This window comes from Pseudorca crassidens, chromosome 19 (genome assembly GCF_039906515.1).
Source record: "Pseudorca crassidens isolate mPseCra1 chromosome 19, mPseCra1.hap1, whole genome shotgun sequence".
NCBI classification, from domain to species: domain Eukaryota; kingdom Metazoa; phylum Chordata; class Mammalia; order Artiodactyla; family Delphinidae; genus Pseudorca; species Pseudorca crassidens.
Genome location: NC_090314.1, coordinates 46866627 through 46888026, shown reverse-complemented (window position 1 = coordinate 46888026; position 21400 = coordinate 46866627). Strand labels below are relative to the sequence as shown.

Genomic DNA, 21400 nt, shown 5'->3' with positions numbered 1-21400 from the left:
GGGTTTCATTTCACCATGGAGGGCTTTGGGCCTGTGGGAGTCTGGATACCCTCCTGCAACATGCCCAAGACCACACAGAGACCCCAGTCTGTGGCCCGGACCTCCTAGGCTGAAGCACATTCCTACAACTTCTGTGGCCCTGGTTCCTTGGTCTTCCTGGTGGGGAGATCTTGCTGGTCCTGAGTGACACGTCTCCCGTGGCTTTCTGGCCCAGCTCCCCTGGAGCTCAACTGTAGGGCCCACTGGCCTCCAACAGCCCCTTATCTCTCTGGGTTCCCAGCTTTGAGCACACCCAGCTGGACAGCTTGACCTTCCCTTGACCATACTCCACTCCTCACCCAAGTCCCCTCCTCCCCACCTTGTCCTCAGTGGCAGCTCTGCTACAAGCTGCACGCCACTCCCAAGCTTGCTTCAATTCCCTCACGCAACCTCCTGCCTGACGTCGGGGGTGGCGGCTGTAGACAGCTTCTGCTCAGCCTGGGACTTCACAAGAGTAGGGATTGCCGCCCCATCCTACTTGGCCCCTGATAGCAAGGATGGTTTTCTCCTTAGATGGGGGCCCCTGAGGGCAGGGCCTGTGTCTCCCCCTCAAACAGGGGTTGGTTTCCCTGAGGGAATGCTCACCCTAACCCCACAGCTATGGTGGGCTCCTTTGGACCCTCTGCCCATCACTTGTTTCCCCACGCAGAAGAAATCAGAGGTTGGTGGCCACTGCTGTCTTGATGCCATCCTCGGGCCACCCTCTGGGGAGATGTTAGGCTCTGGTCCCCACCCCCAGTCCTCTCTCAGGAGCCCTCCTACCATCAGGAGGCTGGGGGCCTCCTTCCCTGTACATTCTTCCTGCCCTTCAGCCAATTTTCCCCTCAAATTTTCCTGCACAGGGGCAAAGCTGGGCGTATGTGGGACCAAGACCTAGTCCCAGCAGCAGCTGCAGGTAAGGGAGGGGTGTCTGCTGCCTCCGCCCTGGGGCGGCATGGTGGGCAGGGATTCCTGCCAACAGAGGCAGTCTAGGCCCCCTGCCTAGTCTGCGAGGCCTGCAGCAGAGACCACGCCAGGCAAGGGGGCAGGGTGGTGAGGTGAGTAAGAGTAGGACTCAGGGCTCCAGGCAACCCACTGGGGTCCCAGTCCTGGTTAATCGCTGTGTGACCTTGAGCAAGTCCCGCAACCTCTCTGAGCCTCAGTTTCCTCATCTGTGAAATGGGGGTAAAAAGTCTTCCCCGCAGTGTTGCAGGGGAGATAAATGAGTGGATGAGCCTCAGGTGCTCAGAGCAGTGCCTGGTGACAGAAGGGCTCACTCACCCTGGGCTCACACTGTTCATGTTGCCCTTATGGTGCCAAGGAGGAAACCAGTTCCTGGCTGTTGTCCAGGACCCAAAGGACTCCTTTATGGCTTGGGGGCCTCGGGGTCCTCTCTACCCAGCATGTGGGGAGACTGTGCCTAATGACATGATACTGAGGGGTGGGGGGTGGAACAAGAAGTTCGTTCTGCTTCCTCCCAGGTCCCACCCAGTGCCCTGTCCTTTCCACCAGGAGAGGACCGTTCTTGTCCGAATACCCTTCCGAGGGAAGCCTCAGCTCCTCCCTCTTGGTTGTCTGGGTGGTCCCCTCCTTTAATCTCTGAAGCTCTGAGGCCTCGCCTCAGGGAGGAGTTGGAGGTGCCTAGGGTGCCAGAATCCTGGGGACACCCACCCTTTGAGAGGTTCACAGCGCACAAATGCAGTCGTGCCCCTGGGGGGCCAACAGTACGCCCACCCCACTGCCCCTCCTGTCCCATGCAAGGGATCCTCCTGGAGTTCTGGGGAACCGGCTGTTAGAAAGTGGGGTGCCCAGGGATGGGGTGTCTCACAGAGCCCCTTAGCAGCTTCATCCACAAATTTACACTGGAGACAGGGCTATGGGTCAGAGAGCCATCATGAGGTGGGAGAGGAGTGAAATTCATCTCTGATGAAATGTCTAGAAGGCAGGCCTTGCAGGTGTGTGTGTTGGTGGGAGGATGTAATAATAAGTTAGTTTGCTGAGTGTTTACAACATGCCAAGCACCTCGCTGACATAAGATTTAATTCTTACTTCCTGGTGATGTGGCAATGGCAATTACTTCCATTTTTCAGATTAAGAAAACTGACTTTCAGGAGTTTGCCCAAGGTCTAAAGTGGCAGGATCTGGATTTAAACTCAGGCCTGCGTGGCCTGAAAGCTACAGGGTTTGTGGAAAATATGGAAGCTGTGCCTTGAAGAGTGGGCATTCCGGCCGTTCTGGAGGGTCATTCTACGTCAGGGCCCAAGAGTGAGGACACGGGGCTGCATTGCCCGCGATGGTCTGGCTGGGTCCGAGATGGAGGGGGCGGAGAGGACAGGGAGGCAGGGTGGGTTAAGGGGAGCACTGCCAGCAGGGAGAGTGCACAGGAGGGCCCTGGGGCTGGTGGAGGAAACAGGAGAGACGTATGACGAAGTGGGCAGGGGATCCAGGCTCGGACCAGAGTCCCTCTGTGGTGGTAGCAGGACAGGAGGGACGCAGGGATTCCTAGGAGGTTATGGTATTTTATTATCGGAGGAAGGACCCTTGAAATCATCTCAAACAAGCCCCCTCACTTAAAGATCAAGGTCAAGCAGCACCTACCTGTCCTGGCTCGGACCTCAGACGTCCTGGGTTCCTCTCAACTTATATCCTGGAGGCCAGAACAGAGACATGGCTGTGGAGAGATGTTACCTTGGGGCTTGACCTGGCAGAGATGTGATGTCCAAGGTCGCATGAAATTGTTGAAATGGGAGGGGAATTCCATACAGTTGGATGTGAGGTCCTGGGCAGATGGTGATGAAGGTATTAGGACCTGGTGCATCGGTTTTGGAGTGAGTAGCATGTGAGGCTATCAGAGGTCTCAGAAAGGGGCGGGGGAGCTCCCCACCCAGAGTGGCAGAGTCATGGGAAAGGCAGTGGGGGACAAGGCATGCCCATGTGTCACAAAAGGAAAGGGAGCTCAGAAGGAAGCTACTGTCTGGGCCCCAGGGTAGGGGAGAGGGCCTGGAGCAGAACGCTCATTAGGGCGAAGGAGTTTCTCTGGGAGTGGGCGGCGAGCATGCCCTTGGCAGGCGACCACTCAGTGGGCAGCAGGGCCAGTGAGTGACCTGAGCAGACTGGACAGGCACGGCCCCACCTCCCTGCAGCCCTCAGGAGGGCGGTGGCACCCACACATGCTCTCCCACTTGCAGGAGGCAGCCGTCCTTTTTACCAGTTGTTCTGTCTGTATCTGCTGGGCTGTCAGACTGCTCAGGTCCCTGGAGGGGAGATCAAGGCCCGACACACATACTCCAGCCCCCCTATCTTTGCTATTTGTTATTAACAAATTTATTTTACATCTCCTGAACCAAGATTAATTGTGAAATTTAACAGGATGGCATAAAAAGGACAAACACGACCTCTATGAGGGTTGCACACATAGTTGCTCTATTTCCAAACTAACAACTCAGGTCCTCACCTGCAGGTAGGCCCCCCTTTCTTCCTCCAAAATGAGATACAGAATAGCACCAGCCTTCTGGTAGCCCCACATTTAAAGAGAGAAACACACAGAGGCAGAGAAGGGTGAGAGGAACCACAGTACAAAATGTAAAAAAAAAAAAAAAAAAGTGGCCAAAGAATCGATAGCAAACTCATCTCTGTCTCCAGATTAATGGCTTGCCTGAAAGAAATGGGGGGAGGTCCTTGGGGAAGGAGAGAGGGAGGAGGGTGATTGCAGAAGTTGGCAGGTGAGCCACTGACACTGGAACTGAACTCTGGGTGGGCAGCCAGAGCTAGGCGGCAGGGAAGAGCTGAGAGGGGTCCCCAGAGGGGGCTCTGGCTACATCCTGGGCTCAGGGGAGAGGTCAGTGCCGGGCCCCCACTAAGTGCAGCAGGGAGGGAGCTCTGGAAGTGCACAGCCGAGCCCCTCCTCTGCTTCATATGTTCCTGAGGATCTGTGTGCACCAGCGTGGGGGGCTGGGGGAGGGGACAACACATCTCAGAAAGCAGGAGAGCCACATGCTTGTGGGAAAGGAGGCTGGGGGGGTGGTTGTGAACACCGACAACTAACCCTCTTGGCTCTGCAGAGCAAGTACCTGCAGAGGGACGGTAAGCCAGGCCATGGCGCCTGCTGCTCTAGCTTCTCTGTGGGCTCTCCCTATGCCAACCTTGCCTCTGCCTCCTGGCCTGGGCAGCTGGCCATGGCTGCACAAGCCATGGCTGGAGGAAGGGGAGAGGGCAGCCCCCAGCCCAGACCCTCTTGGTCCCACCTGAAGACCTGGCGGGTGGGAGGACTGGCCCCGTCAACCCCACAGAGCTTGGCCATGACCACAGCTGTTCACGTGGACTTCAAGGGCCAGGCCCCTGGCGCAGCTCCTCCCCGTGTGCCCGGTCAGCCCGGGCTGGGTGTGCAGCACTCAGCAGAGGTGGAACTTGCCCTGAGTCGGGAGCTGTCTGGCCCCAGAGCTGCGTGCCTGGGGGGACTCACAGGAGTAGTTCTCTGTTGGCACTGGGCTGGGGTTGGGACTGGGAGACAGGGAGAGGCTGGGGGGTCCAGGACCATCGGGAGCGGCTGGCCCCCCGGCTGGCTGGAAGGGGCGGGGGCAGAGAGGTAGCCTGGCTCTCTGCAGGTCCTCCTGGGGTCTGTGTGCCCGCAGCTGAGTGCAGGTGGGCTGGCAGCTGGCCTGGAGCTGCGGGGCCGCTGGGGAGCTGCTCAGCCTGCTGGGAGACAGGGCCAGAGGCTGCGCACTCAGAATCCTTAGATCCTGGGGGCCATCCTCCCCCAGGCCAGGGGGCCTGTGTGGCCCAGAACTCTGCTGGCCTGTCTGTGGGCTGCCCGGGAAAAGGGCCCGGGAGGGACAGGCAGGTCTGCTGGTGGCACACGGGCTGGAGGGAGGCCAGAGGCCTGGGCTCATGGCCTGGAAGGGGAAGGGAGGGAAGATGCTTGCCACTGGCTGTCCTGGTGCCACAGGGGCTGGGGGCTCTCGGGACGAAGAATGAGGCCTGTGGCCAGGACACCCCTGGCCTCTTCTCGGCATTGCCACTGGGGAACTGAACCTTCCGCTTGTGGCCAACAAGTGCCAGGTCTGGGCCAGAGGAGAGTTCAGCAAATCCAGAGCTGGTCAGCAGGCACTGGTAAGCAGGGCTCCTGGACACTGGTGTCTCTCGGGGGTCCACAGAGACATCAGCCGACCCTCCCGGCTCCTGGCGGCTTGCTATTGGTCCAGGTATCTTGCCAGCCTCCACAGGTTCAGCTGGTGCTTTCATGCCGCCCACTGTCCCATCTTGCTCTGAGGCACCTGGGGCCTGGTGATCGTCTTCTTTCCTCCTCCTGGGAGATGCTGCCCTGAGATAGGATGGCTGGCTGGGAGGCGGAGTCTCAGGACACAGAGGGTCACAATCGGAAGCCAAGGAGCCTGGCTGCCTGTGGGGATAAAAGCACCCAGCGGGCCATAGCGTTCAACTCCAGAGCAGGTGGCAAGCTGGGGTCCTCCCGGGCTGAGGCTGGGGCCGAGGGCAGAGCGAGGGCCTTCTGTGTTCTGGTTGTGCTGAAGACAGCTGGCCATTCTGGGTCCCTGTGAGAGGCCCGTTCTTGGCTCTGCGGCCCGTGCTCAGGGCTGGCCAGAGGAACAGGTTAGAGGCTGCTCCATTTATTAACTTCACACAGGAGGCTGTGCCCTTTGGTGGCTAGAGAAAGCAGCACAGGTCCTGGCTGTCCAACCTGAGCCCAGGGAGGCTGCCCGGGGTGGAGACTTGGGGTGGGAGGTGAAGCCACAGCTCCTTGGTGGGCAGCAGAGGGAAGCTGGGGCTCAGAGGACCCTGGGATTCTGCTGAATCCCCTGCAATCCTTTCTGGGGGTAAACGTCTAGAGAAGCAGCAAGATCCTCCTCTTCACCCACCTGGGAAGGACCCAGGAATCCCCCTCCCCACTTCTAGAAGGCCAGAAAGGCCCATGACCAGGCACATGGTGGGAAACAGCAGCTGAACTGCTCCTCCTGTGCCCCCAACTGTGGCGATGCCCGGGCGTTGAAAAGGGAGCCACACTCTGATCAGGGCCCATCCTGATCTGATGAGCTGAAGCCACAAATGGAGGTCTTCCCCCACCCCAACCCCCCCGAAACCAACAGGACAGGAGATGGCGGGAAAGAAAGGGAAGGAAGGAGTAAGAAAGGGAAGGGACGCCATAGCCTGGTCCCTGCTGCCGCCAACCTGAGGGTCCTTCCCACCTCAGGTGGTCGTGCCCGCCACCCGCAGCAGGGCGGCACGGTGGCGCTCACCCGGGGAGGCTGGCCTGGAAGGGGATGTCCGCAAAGCTGTGGCCCAGCTGGGCGATGATCCGATCCACTTCGGCGTACGGGTGGGCTTCCAGGGCAAAGCCCTGGTGCTGGGGGCTCTGAAGATGCTGCCCAGGGTGAGAGGAGGCAGGGGCATTAGACCAGACCAGGGCGGGAGACAAGCGGAGCAGGCGGGAGAGACCGGGTGGGGCAGGCGGCCTCAGGACAGGCTGGGAGCTGCTGTGTGTGGTGGGGAAGGAGCTCACCCTGCGCAGCTCCTCGAAGGCCTCTTGGCAGCACTCGCAGTACCCCTTCTTCCTCCTGGGCACCGTGCAGGCGGCCGATCGCCGGCTTGGCTCCTGGTCCCTGGCTTCTCTGGCGAGGGGACAGGGTGGGGGAAAGCGGTCACTGCTGGGGCCCTCAGAGCAGGAACTGCTGCTCCGGGGCCTGGAGCCCAGACCAGGGCAGGGATGGACCAAAATGGCCAGAGCCAGGCAGGCACAGGCTGGCCTGCCTACACTTGGCCTCAGGAGAGACAGCAAGGAAGGCGAGGCCTCCCTGTGAGTACCCTTTCTTAGCTCTGTCCTGTCCCTGCCCACACATCTCAAACCACAGGTGAGGACGGCTGATGAGTGGCAGCAAGAATCCCTGAGGACATTCCAGCTCTGCACACGCACCCAAACCCATGTTCGTTTGACCCGCACAGCTGCACCTTCACTGAGGACTTTCACATCTTTCTTGAACCTGACCTCTCCTCTGAATTTAGTCCTGTATTTTTTTTTTTAATTGAAGTATAGTTCATTTGCAACGTTGTGTTAGTTTCTGCTATGTAGCAAAGTGATTCAGTTTATATATATATATGTGTGTGTATTTTTTCTTTTTCATACCCTTTTCCATTATGGTTTATTATAGGATAGTGAATATAGTTGCCTGTGCTATACAGTAGGACCTTCTTGTCTATCTATTTTATATACAGTAGTTTGTATCTGTTAATCCCAAACTCCTAAATTATCCCTCCTCCACCCCCTTTCCCCTTTGGTAACCATAAGTCTGTTTTCTATGTCTGTGAGTCTGTTTCTATTTTGTAAATAAATTCATTTGTATTATTTTTTAGACTCAACATATAAGCGCTGTCATATGGTATTTGTCTTTCTCTACCTGATTTACTTCACTTGTATGATAGTCTCTAGGTCCACCTAGGTTGCTGCAAAGGGCATTATTTCAGTGTCTTTTATGGCTGAGCAGTATTCCGCTGTGTGTGTGTGTGTGTGTGTGTGTGTGTGTGTGTGTGTCTCTCTACACACATCTTCTTTAGCCATTCATCTGTCCGTGGCCATTTAGGCTGCTTCCATGTCTTGGGACTGATGGATCATATGGCATCAAAACTAAAGCTCTATTTTTAGTTTTTTAAGGAAACTCCATACTGTTCTCCATAGTGGCTGCGCCAATTTACATTCCCACCAACAGTGCAGGAGGGCTCCCTTCCCTCCACACCCTCTCCAGCATTTATTATTTGTAGTCAGTCCTGCATTTTTAACAGCCTGTAGGGCATTGGTGTTTGGCTGTCCCAGCAAACTCAACGGGTCCAAAATATTCCCCTAAGGACTTTCCAAGTATGACACAAAACCCAGGAAACAGAAAAAAGCTGAAAAATTCAACTACATGCAATTTTTAAAAATATATGCATGGCAGAAAACATAAACAAAGTTAAAACACAAACCATAAACTGGGGAGGACATTTATAACTAATAACATAGCAAAGGGCTCATTTCCCTGAAACACAAAGGGCTCCTTACAAATCAGTAAGTGATCAATAACTGAACAGAAAAGTGGGCAAAGGATATGAAAAAGGTTTACACAAAAAGAAATTCAAATGATCAAACACAGGAAAACACACTTAAGCTCATTCATAAAAAGAAAAAAAATTAAAATTACAATTACACTGAGATACGGTTTTTAATCTATAAGATTGGCCGAAGTCAACAGGTCTGACGGCTCACAGTATTAGCCAAGGGGATGGGGAAACGGGCTCTGGTCCAGTGCGGGTGACAGCGTACCCTGGCATCACCTCCATGAAAAGCAATTTGGCCGCATTTCTCAAAATTACAAATGTAAGCACCCTTTGACCTGGCATTTCCACTTTTAGGAATTTATCCTGCAAATATACTTGAACAGTCACAAATTTACTCTGAACAAGACTACTCACTGCAGCACTGTTTATGATAGCCAAAGACTGGAAATCATCTACGTGTCTGTTAAATAAAATACGGTAAATCCATACCATGGGATACCCTGCAGCCATTAAAGGGAATGAAGATGCTTTTTAGGTACTAATAGAAATTAATCTAAGATATGTTAAGTGGAAAAGCAAGATCCAGCACAGGGAAGAATATTGTGAGAAGAGGGAACAAAGGATACACAATGTACTTCTGTCCATAAACTCTCTCTGGAGAGAGACTCACAGTCTGGAGATTGGGGGATGGGTGTAGAATGTAGGTTTTTCACTTTAAACCCTTTGTAACTCTTGAATTTTGAACCAAAATATAACAATTTTAAAATTAAAAAAAAATTTAACATTTCCTCCCACAGATTTTCTATGCACACCCCCAAAACGCTGGGCTACCCCCTCTCTGTTCCTCACATCTGGTCACCAAAGCTTCACTGCTTCACTGTCTTCCCTTTGCAACCTGTCGGCTCCTCTGCCATCCCCAGGCCACCCCAGGCCGAGCACCCCGCCCAGGCCCAGCCCGGGCGGCCTCATGACTTCCTCTCTGCTGTCCCTTGCACATTCTGGGAAAGGGATGAGGGCCACCTGGACTTCACCCCAGCCTGTTCTTGCCTTCCTCTGCTTTCCATCTACTGCCACATTCCCGTTCTGTTTTTCTTACCATTAGCACTGTTTCCTGATCACGTGGCCCTTTTCTGCTGGTGGAAGCCACAGGTCCTCCTTGGCCCTGGGGACCCTCGGGCTGAACATCTGCCTTCTATTCTCCTGGTCTGTAAACTAACCCTGTGGCCCACAAGTTAGAAAGGGGCTGAGAAGGTGTTCAGGCCATCACCCGAACCACCTTCCTTCTGTGATTTGGTCAGTGAAGGTTCAAACTCTCACCCATCTGCAGAGTAGGAATACCGACCAGCATACAAGCCACTCTGGACCACATGGTGTGGCAGGTCCCCCAGATCCCCTGCCCCCATGTTTAGCCCAAAAGGCCTCGAACTTTGATGTGCACTGAAATCACATGGGGAGCCCACGAACATGCAGGTTTGGGGGCTCTATCACCAGAGACTGTGATTCTATGAGTGTGGAGTCCAGGACCCTGCATTTTTAAAGGGACCCCAGGGGACTCTGATGAAGGTGGTCTATAATTCGAGTTTCAGAAAACAGCCTCTTGCCCTCTGGACACAAGTCAAATTCTTCAGTATGGATGGAAAGCACCAAATAAAATGAACACTCCTGGCGTCTCTCTTCTCTGGGCTAAGTTCCCGGAATAGACCTCGCCTAAGGAGCTAACACATGGCCATTCCCAAACCTGACCAGCAGGCCCAACGGGGAGGACTTTGGCCTGGAACCAGCTCTTGGTACTCAGGAACCAGAAAGACCCACCTGGTATGCTGCGAGATGCCCGGAGTCGTCGGGGCCTCAAAGGGACTTGCGTCTTTGGGTCCCAGAAAAGAAATTTCGGGAAAGGATTTAAACTGATGGTGGAAAGGACGAAACTTCCTGAAACACAGAAAACTTCCACTTTGACTACAGTGGGGAAGTGGAAAGGGTGAGGAAGGGGGGCTGGCCCAACTCCCGAGAATTCCACTCTCACCTGCCCAACTTTTAAATTCTAGAACAATGCTCTCATCTGCCTTACTAGGTGAGATTAATATTTTAAATTAACACTCTTCCTGTCTACTTTCCAAGACTGTTTACACTTACTGCCTCCCCTGAATCCTGTAACTTCTGAGCTGAGCGGGGCAACGGTGTTACCCTGTTTTACACAAGAGGAAACAAAGCCCAAAAGGTTTTGTGACTTGCCCAAGGGCTCACGACCTGTAAGTGGCCAGGTCCAGATGGGAGGCCACGTCTCCCAAATCCTGATCTAGTTCCTCCCATCTTTCCATTTTGTTTCTCGATCTTCACGTGACCTCTGAGGACTCTAGCCTGGCAGAATCTAAATGCAAGGATGTTTAACCCAGAGCAGTGATCTTCCTGTTCCATGAAGAGGAACATCTCTGCTCTGGGCTGGTCCTTTGTACTATCTGAGGGGTGGTGCTCTGGAAGGAAGAGAGGCACAGTGAAGGTTCTGGATAGTCAGACCTATACTGAGTGATTTGGGGGGTTTGCTTCAAGTTGCTCACGTTCAGGAGACTTTCAGAGCCAGATCTGGCGATCTGTGGATGCTCAGCAAACCCTGGGCACACCGTGTTGGGTTGCAGTGGCCGGTGCTCCAGAGGAGAGCAGGCCCTGGGTTGCTGGGTGGCACAGTAAGAGCCCCGCGGCCTCAGGAGTGAATTAACAAATGAGTCTTGTTGGGGACTTCCCTGGTGGTCCAGTGGTTAAGACTCGGCGCTTCCACTGCAGGGGTCTCGGGTTCAAACCCTGGTCGGGGAATTAAGATCCCGCAAGCCGTGCGGCACAGACAAAAAAAAGTCTTCTTGGACCCTGAAGGAGACGGAGGCGCCCTTCACAGCCCTGGTACCCGCCTTTCGCCTCCTCCATGTTTCTTTGTTCCTGCTTAGGAGCCTGGAAAGTTGAGTTTGGTGTGGCTATGCTGGGCTTTGAAGACCGCCTGCTTTAGAACCACATGTAAAAAAGGATCGTGAGAAAGCTCAACTCCACTTGGATCTTGCCTACGATGCCAGGGGCACACAAACCCATGTACCCTGCTCCGGTTACCAGTGACACGGCCTGTGCATGCCGTGTGCAGAGATACTGAGGCCCTGGCGGTGTCTCAGCCACTGCGTTGGAGTCATGACTACTTGACTTAGCTGGTTGTGAAGGGGCTGAGTGTGAAGGACGTGCCTCCCGGCCCACTGGCACAGCAGACGAGGGGGCCTCCTTCCACCCCTGTGTTCTGTCTACTGGCCTTCGAGCTGCCAGAGCCAGCTCTGTACTGTGTGCCGGTGCCATCTGGAGGGTGGGCAGGCAGGCCAGGCTCCTGGGCCTGGGCCTCTAGCTGGCCCACCTGAGCTGAGGGACACAGAGAATTCTGGTGCAGGAGGTGCTGCTGGGTACATGTGGGCTTTTTCTCTTTTAAAAAAACTTTTTGGGTTAATTCTAGATTCTCACAGACTCCTGATCTAGTTTCTACGGAAGAGTCAGTGGTAACCCAGGTGGCTAACAGCTCATCAGGTTATCATCAATGTGACCTTCCTGCTCTAGGTAAGAAGGGGCCCTCGTGGGGGCAGACAGGGCAGAGTGGAGAGGGCGCCCGGCTGGATGTGGATTCTAGCTTTGGGCTAAGATTCATTAGGAAAGTGGCCGTGTTCATGTCCCTTAATTTCTCTGACCTCAGTTTCCCCACTGGGAAGAGAATGGACTCTCCTCATGCCGGTTTTACCCAGGGCTGTCACGAGATAACATGTACCAGGAAAGGGTTTTACGCAGCCAGACAGAAAGGCTTCATCAAGTACAAGGTGGTCTGACAAGGGAACCCCAATATCACCCCAGAGATCTTCACTTCATCCAAGACTGTACTCGCACTAATACCAGCAACGATTCGGTATTAAGTGTCAGTGTACATGTTGGGGGGAAACGAGGAGCAAAACCGAGCCTGGGTGGGACACCATGGACTCGCAAAAGCAGAGCATTAAAAGGAGGGAATTCACACACAGGATCATTAACCTCTGACTTACGACCAAGAGGAGTGCCGGCTGGGCACGGGGCCCCCTGAGAGGCACCGTGTGCGACTTTTCCATGACAGAGGGGACAAAGGGACTTCCGGGGAAGACAAAAGTGCAGGGCTGAGGGGCTCCATGTCCCCGTGGCAGCTTGGGGCCCCCGAGTACCTCTCCTCCATTGCGTCTGGTGGCCCACTCACCTGCTCTCATCTTCGACTTTGAGGAACGGTGCCTTCAGTCTGGCCACTGGAAGGAAGAGTGTGCCCGTTAGCCATCTGTCTGCTCCGGTGTGGGCCCTGAGCTCTACACGCAGGAAATACGCAGGGAGGTGAGGCTCTGCCACAGCCTCAAGGGCTCTCGGAGCTGGAACGCTCGCCGCCCCGAGGTGCACCTTTCCACTTGCAGAGTGAGGCACCCACTCTTACTTCCTCCAGCCTCTACCTGGGAGAGAGGCAGCAACTCTTGCGGGGAGAGGCTGCAGGGTGCCCGGGGTCCTAGGTGTGCCCGCCCTCAGCCTCCTGGGCGTGGGTGCTGGAGGCTGTCAACCTCGACCGTCAGAAACTTGGCTGCATGGGAGAAACCCAGCCCCGGTTGGTTTCTGCTAAAAGCCTCAGCTCCTTCCCAGACCTTTACCAAGGGGCCTGAGAACAGCTCCTAGACAGAATTCTCCACGAGAATCCTGGGTTTTTTTTAGGGGAGGAGCAGTGAGGAAGGGAGCGAAAGAGTGTTTCAAGGTCCTGGCAGAAGGACAGGAAAAAAATATCAAAAGTGAAATCTGGTTCCTGAAAAAACAGGGCAAAGGGGTGCTGAGAAGACAGATTTGGAGTCAATTAATCAAGAGATTCATCCCCTACTAGCTGCCTATCTGCACAGTTTACAGACTCTCTTAGGCATTATAAACCACTTCCACGCTCCCACAATGACCAGAAGTCCTGTCAAAGGAGAAGCCAAGGCACTGGAAGCCTGGGCAGAACCAAATCCCCAAAGAGGCTGGCCCCTCTCAGCTCCCAGACCCGCTCCAGGCCACCAGTGCCCAAACAGAAGCAGCCTTTCTCCTTGAGTAGCAGCAGATCCCATTAATTACTTTTTGGGGCGACTTCTCGTCTTTCTAATTAACTGAGCCAGTGATTAAAATCAAGTCCCCTACAGATTTCCTTGGATTTCACATGTGAGAGGTGCCAAGTGACTTTTCTTAGCTCCTGTTTGTGCACGAATAAATGCCACTTAAAGAGCATCTCTGGGAGGAACATCCAGGGGGAGAAACTCTCCTGCTGTCCAAGGAGAGCCGGCCTACCATTCTGCCTGTCTGTCAGTTTCAGGGAGTCTGGCATTTCTGCAAGTGGTAGGCAGCTGTCAAAGTGCCCACCCCAAACTGCTCCTGAATCAGAAGGAAAAGGATGCTGAACTGCGATCAGTGACCAGGAACAGCCAGAGGATGCAGGAGCCAGAGCGACCGCCTGAGGTCTTGGCTGTAAAGAGAAGGCCCGGCCCAGCAGCCCGGGACTCGCTCATGGAGGCCTCTCTCCCACCACTCTCCTCTCCGAAGCTCAGGCCCTGGAAACACGATGGGGCCATACAACCTGGACTTGCTTCCTGCCGCAGAAAAGCGAGCAGATGCTGCCACAGAGGGAGTCGTGGGGAAGCATTTAGGGAGGGAGGGATGGCAATTAAATGAGGAGGAGCTATCACACTGACCTTTCCGTGTTCTTGACTCTGCTGGACATGTTCCCTAAATGGAAAGGGAAAATAGGTTAAGGATGTGAGGCAGCCGGCGTGGGGGGGGGGGGGTCGAGGAACTGGGCCCAGTAAGCCGAGTTGCCACCAGTCTGCCCCACTTAGCTTCCTGCCCACGGCTGGACTGTGAGCTGGAGCAGACCTCAGCACCACGGCTCCCTCCACCTCCCCAGGGACTTGAAGTGTGGTGAACTCTGTGCGTGAATCTCAACGGCAGCTGACTTTGTACAGGGAATGCAGGGCAGAGCAAAGAGCAAGGGCTAGGGGGCCGATGTGCAGAGTTCCCACTTAACTCTTTGGATGTGGCACAGATGAAATTCCAGCAGGTAACAGACCTGACGCAGAGTATGTGCTTGCTAACGGCAGCCTGTATTTTCTAGGCATGGCTGCCATTTCAGGGCAGCTGATAGGAAAAGGGTGAAGACAACGCCTCTTGCTTACGGTGCCCTATCTCGCATACCCTGACTGTGTTTGTCAAAACCAACTTTTAGGGGACTTCTGTGGTTGCACAGTGGTTAGGAATCCGCCTGCCGATGCAGGGGACACAGGTTTGAGTCCTGGTCCGGGAAGATCCCACATGCTGAGGAGCAGCTAAGCCCGTGCGCCACAACTACTGAGCCTGTGCTCTAGAGCCCACGAGCCACAACTACTGAGCCTGTGCGCCACAACTACTGAGTTTGTGCTCTAGAGCCCGCAAGTCACAACTACTGAGCCCATGTGCCACAACTACTGAAGCCCGTGCGCCTAGAGCCCGTGCTCCACAACGAGAGAAGCCACTGCGATGAGAAGCCTGTGCACCACCACGAAGAGTAGCCCCCGCTTGTTGCAACTAGAGAAAGCCCGCATGCAGCAACGAAGGCCCATGCAGCCAAAAATAAATAAATAAAACAAAGAAAGAAAACAACAAACCAACTTTTAGGCGAAGTTCAAACAAAGCTAATATTAAAAACCAAATGGAACAAATTTTTAAAAATCAGTTAAAGAGTTGGGAGGGTGCAGATAGGATGAGAGATCCAACGGCTCCATGACTGTGTGCGCCTCTGGGCCCGAGGAGGTTCCAGATTCTCCTCCAGGCCGCACTGCCGGGGCAAACACAGCCCGAAGAAGCCTTCCAGCTGCCCTCACCTATCAGCAGATTGTACCCAGAACTTGCTCCGAAAGGGTCCCAAGTAACTACAAAAGAGATTATTAAGCGAACAAAGTAAAAATACTATGTATTCGCGTAAAAGGGGGGAATTTTGATGTATCTGCTTGTAGATGCTTGGAGTCCTGGAAGGACATTTGAGAAACTGTTCACATTGTGGGCCTCAGGGAGGGAGCTCGGCGGCTGGGGAGCAGGAGTTGGAGGGGAACGAGACTTTCATTGTATACTTTTCCCAAATGCGAGCAATGTAAATCTACTCAGCAGCGGCAGCAAGACCCTAAAGATGCCCAAACCAGAGGGGCTGGGGCGAGGGGTGTCGAGGCTGAGCGCGCCATCTGGTGTGGATGTGGTTCTGCTCCTGGGTATCAGGCCCTGGATGGACCTGTGGGGCTTAATTTTTCCTCGGATGCAGGCTGGGTGAATACCCCGTGGCTTTAAATCAGCCCGGCTCTCTTGATGTGTTACACATCAATTTCTAACTCCAGCAAAGGAAGGAAAAGCCAAACAAGGATTTGGAATACGGCAGCTACTTCCCACACCAGCACCCCACTGCCGCCACCCGTGCAATCTGTAGGCTCATTCCTGGGCCAAGAGCCATCCTCGGAAGGGCAGGCTGGCCAGCAGGCCACGAGGGTTTGTGTTTTATCCAGGCCAGGACTACCCGCAGGCAGTCCACAGCCCAGGCTGCAACGAATGCCTCAGTGTAGCACGGGGGATGCGCAGGTAGCACAGGCAGGAGAGAAGACAGGGCAACGCAGGGCTGTGAGCACCGGGGATGAGCTGACCGAGAGGCCTCTCGGTCAAGGCCAGAAGGAGGTGGCTGGAGTGGGTCCTGGGTTTACCAGCGTTGTCACAGACTTTGCTGTTGCCCTTCAGTTCAGGGGAATGACCTACCTCTGGCTTCTTTGGCCCTTGCTTCTTCACACATGGCGCATCAAGAGACAGCTGCTGCACATGCATCATCATTTCTGTGGAGGAAACAGAGGGCTGCAGCCGAAGGCTTCCTCTCCTCATTTCCCCAGCACAGCCCCGTCTTGGGGCTGGGGGACTAAACTTCTCACCCGGCCTGGCTTGCTGGATCACACCAGCCTTGCCTGCCACCTTCTGGCTACGTGTCATCTCTGCACCTGCTGATAATAAAAGAGAGGGCTGGGTCCTCTATCCCTGGAAAAGTACCTAAGCTGGCTTCACGCTCCTTTGGAGCACTGAATACAAGTCTTGAACAGGAGGTGCCTTATGACCCATAAAGAGCTTTAAGGTTCTACTGAAGAGCGGCTTCTGTGGGGGAGACCAAGCCATGGCAGTTACTCAGATGCACCCTTAGGTGGCAGACCCAGCAGGGGCTACACATGCTGCAGCTTCTCTAATACACGGAAGGCAGGAAATTAGATCAAGTCAGAAATGGCTGGTTTTCCAGCGGCGATGGAACCCCCCAGCATCCCAGACCAGGATCTTCCCCAGCACAGTTCCCTACCACCCGCACCCCCCCCACCGACCACAGATCTAGGGCTGGATCTGGACCATCCCCCTTCAATGGGTCAGAGAAAAAACCCCAGAAGCAAAGTGCAGCTGGGTGTGAGGGCTGGCTGCAGATTCAAGACAGCTATTCTCATGTAAATTTATTATAACCTGCAAACAGGTGGTTATAGTGTGAGGCAACCCTAGAGGAAAGAAAGAACATGAAATTTAGTTGAGCCAAAATAGGTGGGAATGTGAGCCACACTATTCACTCCTGGTGAGACTATGGATAATTTACTTAATCCATTCTCTGAGGCTCAATTTCCTCATCTGTACAATGGGCAGAAGACTGCGGTGAGGATTAAATTAGGCGATTCCTAGCACAGCGGAAATACCTGATAAGGGGTCATGGATATTAGGATTTGTTTCTTATTTATAAAACAGGATCGTCACAGCAGCTGAGGAGGGCTGTGCGTGGGTTAAACAAAGCAGCCTCCCCAGCGCCCGCGCTCTGCTACTGCTGGTGCTGCTCCCCACGCCACCACCCCCCCCATCGTAGCAGAGCAGCACAGTAAGTAACTGAGTACATCTGGCTTCAACTAGTACACGGCTCTGGTCCCTATCACAGCCAAGGTTCCCAGACAAAGTTGGCAACCCTCCCCTCCGCAGGCCCCGGGCAGGAAGGGTACCATCCACGTGGAGAATCCGCACCCCCCAGGAGCGGGCGTTGCTCAGGAGGCTGCTGCCGCGCCCGCCACCGCCTCCGCCGCCGCTGCCCTGGAAAGACAAGCCAAGTCAGGCAGGAGCATGAGACCCCCCAAGGCCTGACCACCAGGGGACAGGCTGGCCTGGCTTCTGGGAGCCCCGGGTCATCCATGTGCGGGGTTGTTGTGTGGGGCGGGGCGGACAGGCGCGAGAGCACAGGGCCTGGACAGTTGATCCCAACCCCCGGGAAGAGCCTCTCCTCCGCACGGGCTGGCCACATCGGGAGGGCACGGACTGCTGATCTGCCTATAGGCTCTGCTCCGGCCACCTTGGGACCAGAAGAACACAATAAACAGTCACCATCATCGAGCAGGAAACTACACTGGCTGCCCGAGTCCGGCGACACCACCCTCCCGCGTCACAGCCACAGCCAAGGTGCCCACTGATGGCACCTGAACGCCTCCTCCTGCCACTTCACTGTAATGGCCCTGGATTCTCACAAAAAGGATAAACAGCTACTTGTGAAAGTCTGACACGTGCCACAGCGTTTCTCCCAAGCTCTCTTGGGAGGCCCTGGAGTTGGAAAGATCATGGAGTCAAATCCTGGCTCTACCACCTCCACCCTGGGTGACTCTGGGCAGATTACTTAGCTTCTCTGAGCCCCACTTCCTCGTTTGTAAGGAGAAAATCTCGACAGTTCTACACGTCTGCCCGGGTGTGCCTTTTGTGTTAGTGCTTCAGAAGAACCTCCAGAGGCAAGGCTGACTCCGTCCCTGTGCCAGAGACACCGGCCTCCAGCCCGTCCCTCTCAGCTCACCTGGTTCCTGATGGCCTTCTGCAGGAGCTCCTTCCCTCTGCTCAGAGGCACCTGGTGGAAGAGAGGAGCAATGGGGGCAGCTGTGGAGACCACCTGTGCACAAACAGAAGTTTCCAGGGGGGCTGGCAAGGACGTCTGGGAGTCACATCCCTCGGAAAGCTGGGAGCAGTGACAGCTGAGGAGTGGCAGAAGTGAGAGCCCGGAGAACCTTTCAGAGGTAAAGGTAAAGCCACACTCAAGTTCAGGTCACCCACAGGGAGCTGCAGCCGAGGCAGCTTGGAGCCTGGTGAAGGGCATTCTGAATTCACCCAAGATCAAGCGTTACAAATGTCCTGAGACCTCTCTTGAAGAGCCCGCACTCCCCAGCAGACAAGCTTCGGCCAATCCAACAAGCCCTCTCTGGTTTACAGAGGACGCTCCTACTGCTTCTGAACCTCAGACTCTGAAGTCCCAGAAAAAGTGAACGTGTATCACAGAAGGGAGGGCGTGGGGATAGCATGTCGCTGAGGTGTGTGGATCCAGAGCTATGATAAGACAGTTTCAGCCCCTGAATTCAAATATGAGATTAAAATAAACCAGATGAAACTAAAACCAGAAACTGCCGAAGCGGGCTCACCGAGGCCTACTTCCTTCCCCATGAGGTTCTTACCGAGTCCACAGCTTTCTGTGCGGGGCTGGCACGGCTGCCTTTTGGGTTGGCTACGGACAGTGCTTCCACTGTGACCTCGCTGGGGCTGGGGCAGCCTCTGTGACTTGTCCCGCTGCTCTCGGCCTTCGCCTCCCTGCGGCTGGACACGATGTAACTTACTTCTTTGCTCAGAAACCCCTCAATTACCTGGAACCAGATCACAGAGGTGGCTAAAACCCAGAAGGCCGAAGTAGAATCATCAATATCGAGAGGTAGGGGAAGGAAATCTTGGCTGCCAGAAGTTCTAGAATCAATGTCTTTAAATAGACCAAATGCAGTTCGGTACCAGGCCCCCAAGAAGACATCACCCTGAAATACAACAGGGTATGACACAGGTTCTTGTCTCCAGAACTGCAGTTCCTCCTGCCCCAGCAGCAGAAGCCCGGAGGCTCTGAGTATTTGACTAGTTTGAGTCTGCATGGAGTGAGAGCACACTGAAGTGATCGGAGAAGATTAGAACTTGGCTAAGCCATGATTTTGCTGTGAAGATACACTGGGACATCCACACGCTGCATCGGTAATCTTGACCACCCTACCAAAAGCCTGAAACAAAAATGGGTTTTGGCTACGACTCAGCTACCTAAATATCTGCTCATCCTACCTGTGAGCCCGTCACGGCACTGAGAGGGTCTGACTCATCTTACATCCCAAGAACCCAACACAGTGCTGGAAACGCAATGACAAAACTCATGTCTGTGGGAAGAAGACAAGACGGAAATAAGCAGTAGTGAGCTGGCAAATGCTTAATGACCAACTCTCCGGGTGAAAAAACCCGCTTTGTAGTATCTGCCGATTTCTGTGGGGTAAAACACTACTGTGGCTTATTTCAAGCTAGCCAGATGACATCAGTGAATGTGGAACTGGAAAGAGATGGTAACAATTGGTTCCCGTGAGCCAGCAGCTGCCAGCTCCAGCACACCTGTGCAAGTAAGGATGGTTGATCTCTCTGAAGTGTGACTGGATGAGAAACCTGACACTTAGGTTTAAAAAAAAAAAGTTTAGGTTCCTCAAAAAGCTAAACATGGATTACCACATGACCCGGCAATTCCGCTCCGAGGTATACACCCAACAGAATTGAAAACAGGGACTCGAATGGATGCTTGTTCACCGATGTTCACTGCAGCATTATTGATAATAGCTAAAAAGCAGAAACAACCCGAGTGTCCATCCATGGATGAATAGATAAGCAAAATGTGGTCTATCCATACAATGGAGCATTATTCAGCCATGAGAAAGAAGTGAAGCTCTGATCTATTCTACAACATGGGTGAACCTTGAAAACTTTATGCTAAAGCGTAATAAGCCAGACACAAAAGGACAAACATCAGTGATTCCACTGATATGAGGTATCTAGAATGGGCAAATTCAGAAACATAATGTAGATTTGCATTACAGGGGCTAGGGGGAGGTGAAATGGGAAGTTACTGCTTAAAGGTTACAGAGTTTCTGTTTGGGGTGAAAAAAGTTTTGGAAACAGATAGTGATGGTTATACAACAGGATGAATGTAATTAATGCCAATGAACTTAAAAGAATGAATTTATAAATGGTTAAAAAGGCATATTTTATGTCATATACATTTTATCACAATTTAAAAAAATCTTTAAAGCTATGGCTTGAAGGAGTGTGCCTATCTTCTGTAATATGGCAAAAAGATAGATGATTTCAGGGCCACACGTTCCTCCCATCCCAACAAACCCACTCCTTTGACTTTGCTGCTCCTCCCATCAGGAGATGGAACCCATTTGTCCACTCCCTTGAATTGGACTCCTTTTGACCAACAGAATGTGATGAAAGTAATACGTGTGAGTTCTATAGCCTAGGCCTCAAGAGACCTTATAGCTTCTCCCTTCATCTTCTGGGAAAGCTGCCCTAAGACCACCTTGTAGATTAGCTGGTCTAGCTCGCTGTATGTACATATGATGGTGTATATACCTATGACGTATGTAAGACACTTCTCCTACAATGTATGAGAAGTCCCATAGAGGCAGCCAGCACCCACAGCCAGCTGTGTGGGGGAGGTCATCTTGGGTCCTTCCAGCCCAGCTGACCCTGCAGCCAAACGCAGCTGCAGGTGTGAGCCCTTATGAAACCAGCAGAGAAAGCACTCAGCCAGTACACAGAACAGTGAGAAACAACAAATTGTTTTAAGCCCAAGTTCTGGGGTGGTTTTTTACACAGCAAAGGCTAAATGAAAGAACAGACTGAAAGTTCAACATGTAATTTTGGGCTGGTTGGGGTGTATAATCCTCATTCTGTCCATCCCCATTGCTGAGTTTCTATATCCCTGAGTTTCCATTCGTTTGATGGCAAAGAGCCTCTGCATTCTGATCCTGTTCATGCAATTTCCCCAGTTACCTGCCTCTTTTGGGCCAAGTGTTACCATCCTATTTTCTAAACACAGAAATACCCCTGTCAACCCCTTACTAAAAGTACTGTATGATGTGCTCTAGAAAATATTGTAATGGACTCAGATACAGCAAATGCTTTTACCCCAAAGTTGTTCACCACAATACTATTTATAAGAGCTAAAATTTAGAAATAATCTAAATGCCCATACGTTAACTGTTAAATAAATTAATAATCTACTCAAAACGATATTATATACTCATTACAAAGAATGTCCATGAGGGGTAAGAATGATAGGCAAGTGCTAATGCTTTAAGGTTATGGGCAAAAAGTTGGTAATCAAAAATGTATTCATGATCATAGCTACACAGAAAATAAGCATTAAATAAAATAAAGTAGATGAGTGGTTATA

General features: G+C 53.2%; 2 protein-coding genes across 5 annotated transcripts in view; one reads left to right on the top strand and one right to left on the bottom strand.

The window, feature by feature from the left end:
* The window catches only part of GJC1 (gap junction protein gamma 1), a 105305-nt gene that overhangs the window by 68886 nt on the left and 15019 nt on the right, over window positions 1-21400 (top strand). The window contains exon 2 of one of the 3 annotated variants that reach the window (XR_010937653.1): window positions 6882-7332. The exons of the other annotated variants lie outside the window; for them this stretch is intronic. The gene's annotated coding sequence lies outside the window, so the exon portion shown is untranslated. Of the gene's footprint in view, window positions 1-6881; window positions 7333-21400 lie in introns of those variants that run through there. 3 annotated transcript variants of the gene reach the window in all.
* DBF4B (DBF4B-CDC7 kinase regulatory subunit) overlaps window positions 3320-21400 on the bottom strand; it is a 41355-nt gene continuing 23274 nt past the window's right edge. Inside the window, exons 7-16 of one of the 2 annotated variants that reach the window (XM_067716817.1) lie at window positions 18603-18788; window positions 17954-18004; window positions 17121-17208; window positions 15868-15941; window positions 13791-13824; window positions 12296-12341; window positions 9871-9987; window positions 6533-6641; window positions 6270-6394; window positions 3320-5416 (exon numbers count right to left, since the gene is read on the bottom strand). In XM_067716817.1, the coding sequence (XP_067572918.1) occupies window positions 4477-5416; window positions 6270-6394; window positions 6533-6641; window positions 9871-9987; window positions 12296-12341; window positions 13791-13824; window positions 15868-15941; window positions 17121-17208; window positions 17954-18004; window positions 18603-18788 (1770 nt within the window). In that variant the 3' untranslated portion in view covers window positions 3320-4476. Of the gene's footprint in view, window positions 5417-6269; window positions 6395-6532; window positions 6642-9870; window positions 9988-12295; window positions 12342-13790; window positions 13825-15867; window positions 16104-17120; window positions 17209-17953; window positions 18005-18602; window positions 18789-21400 lie in introns of both variants that reach the window. The other variant, XM_067716818.1, reaches the window with a different exon arrangement.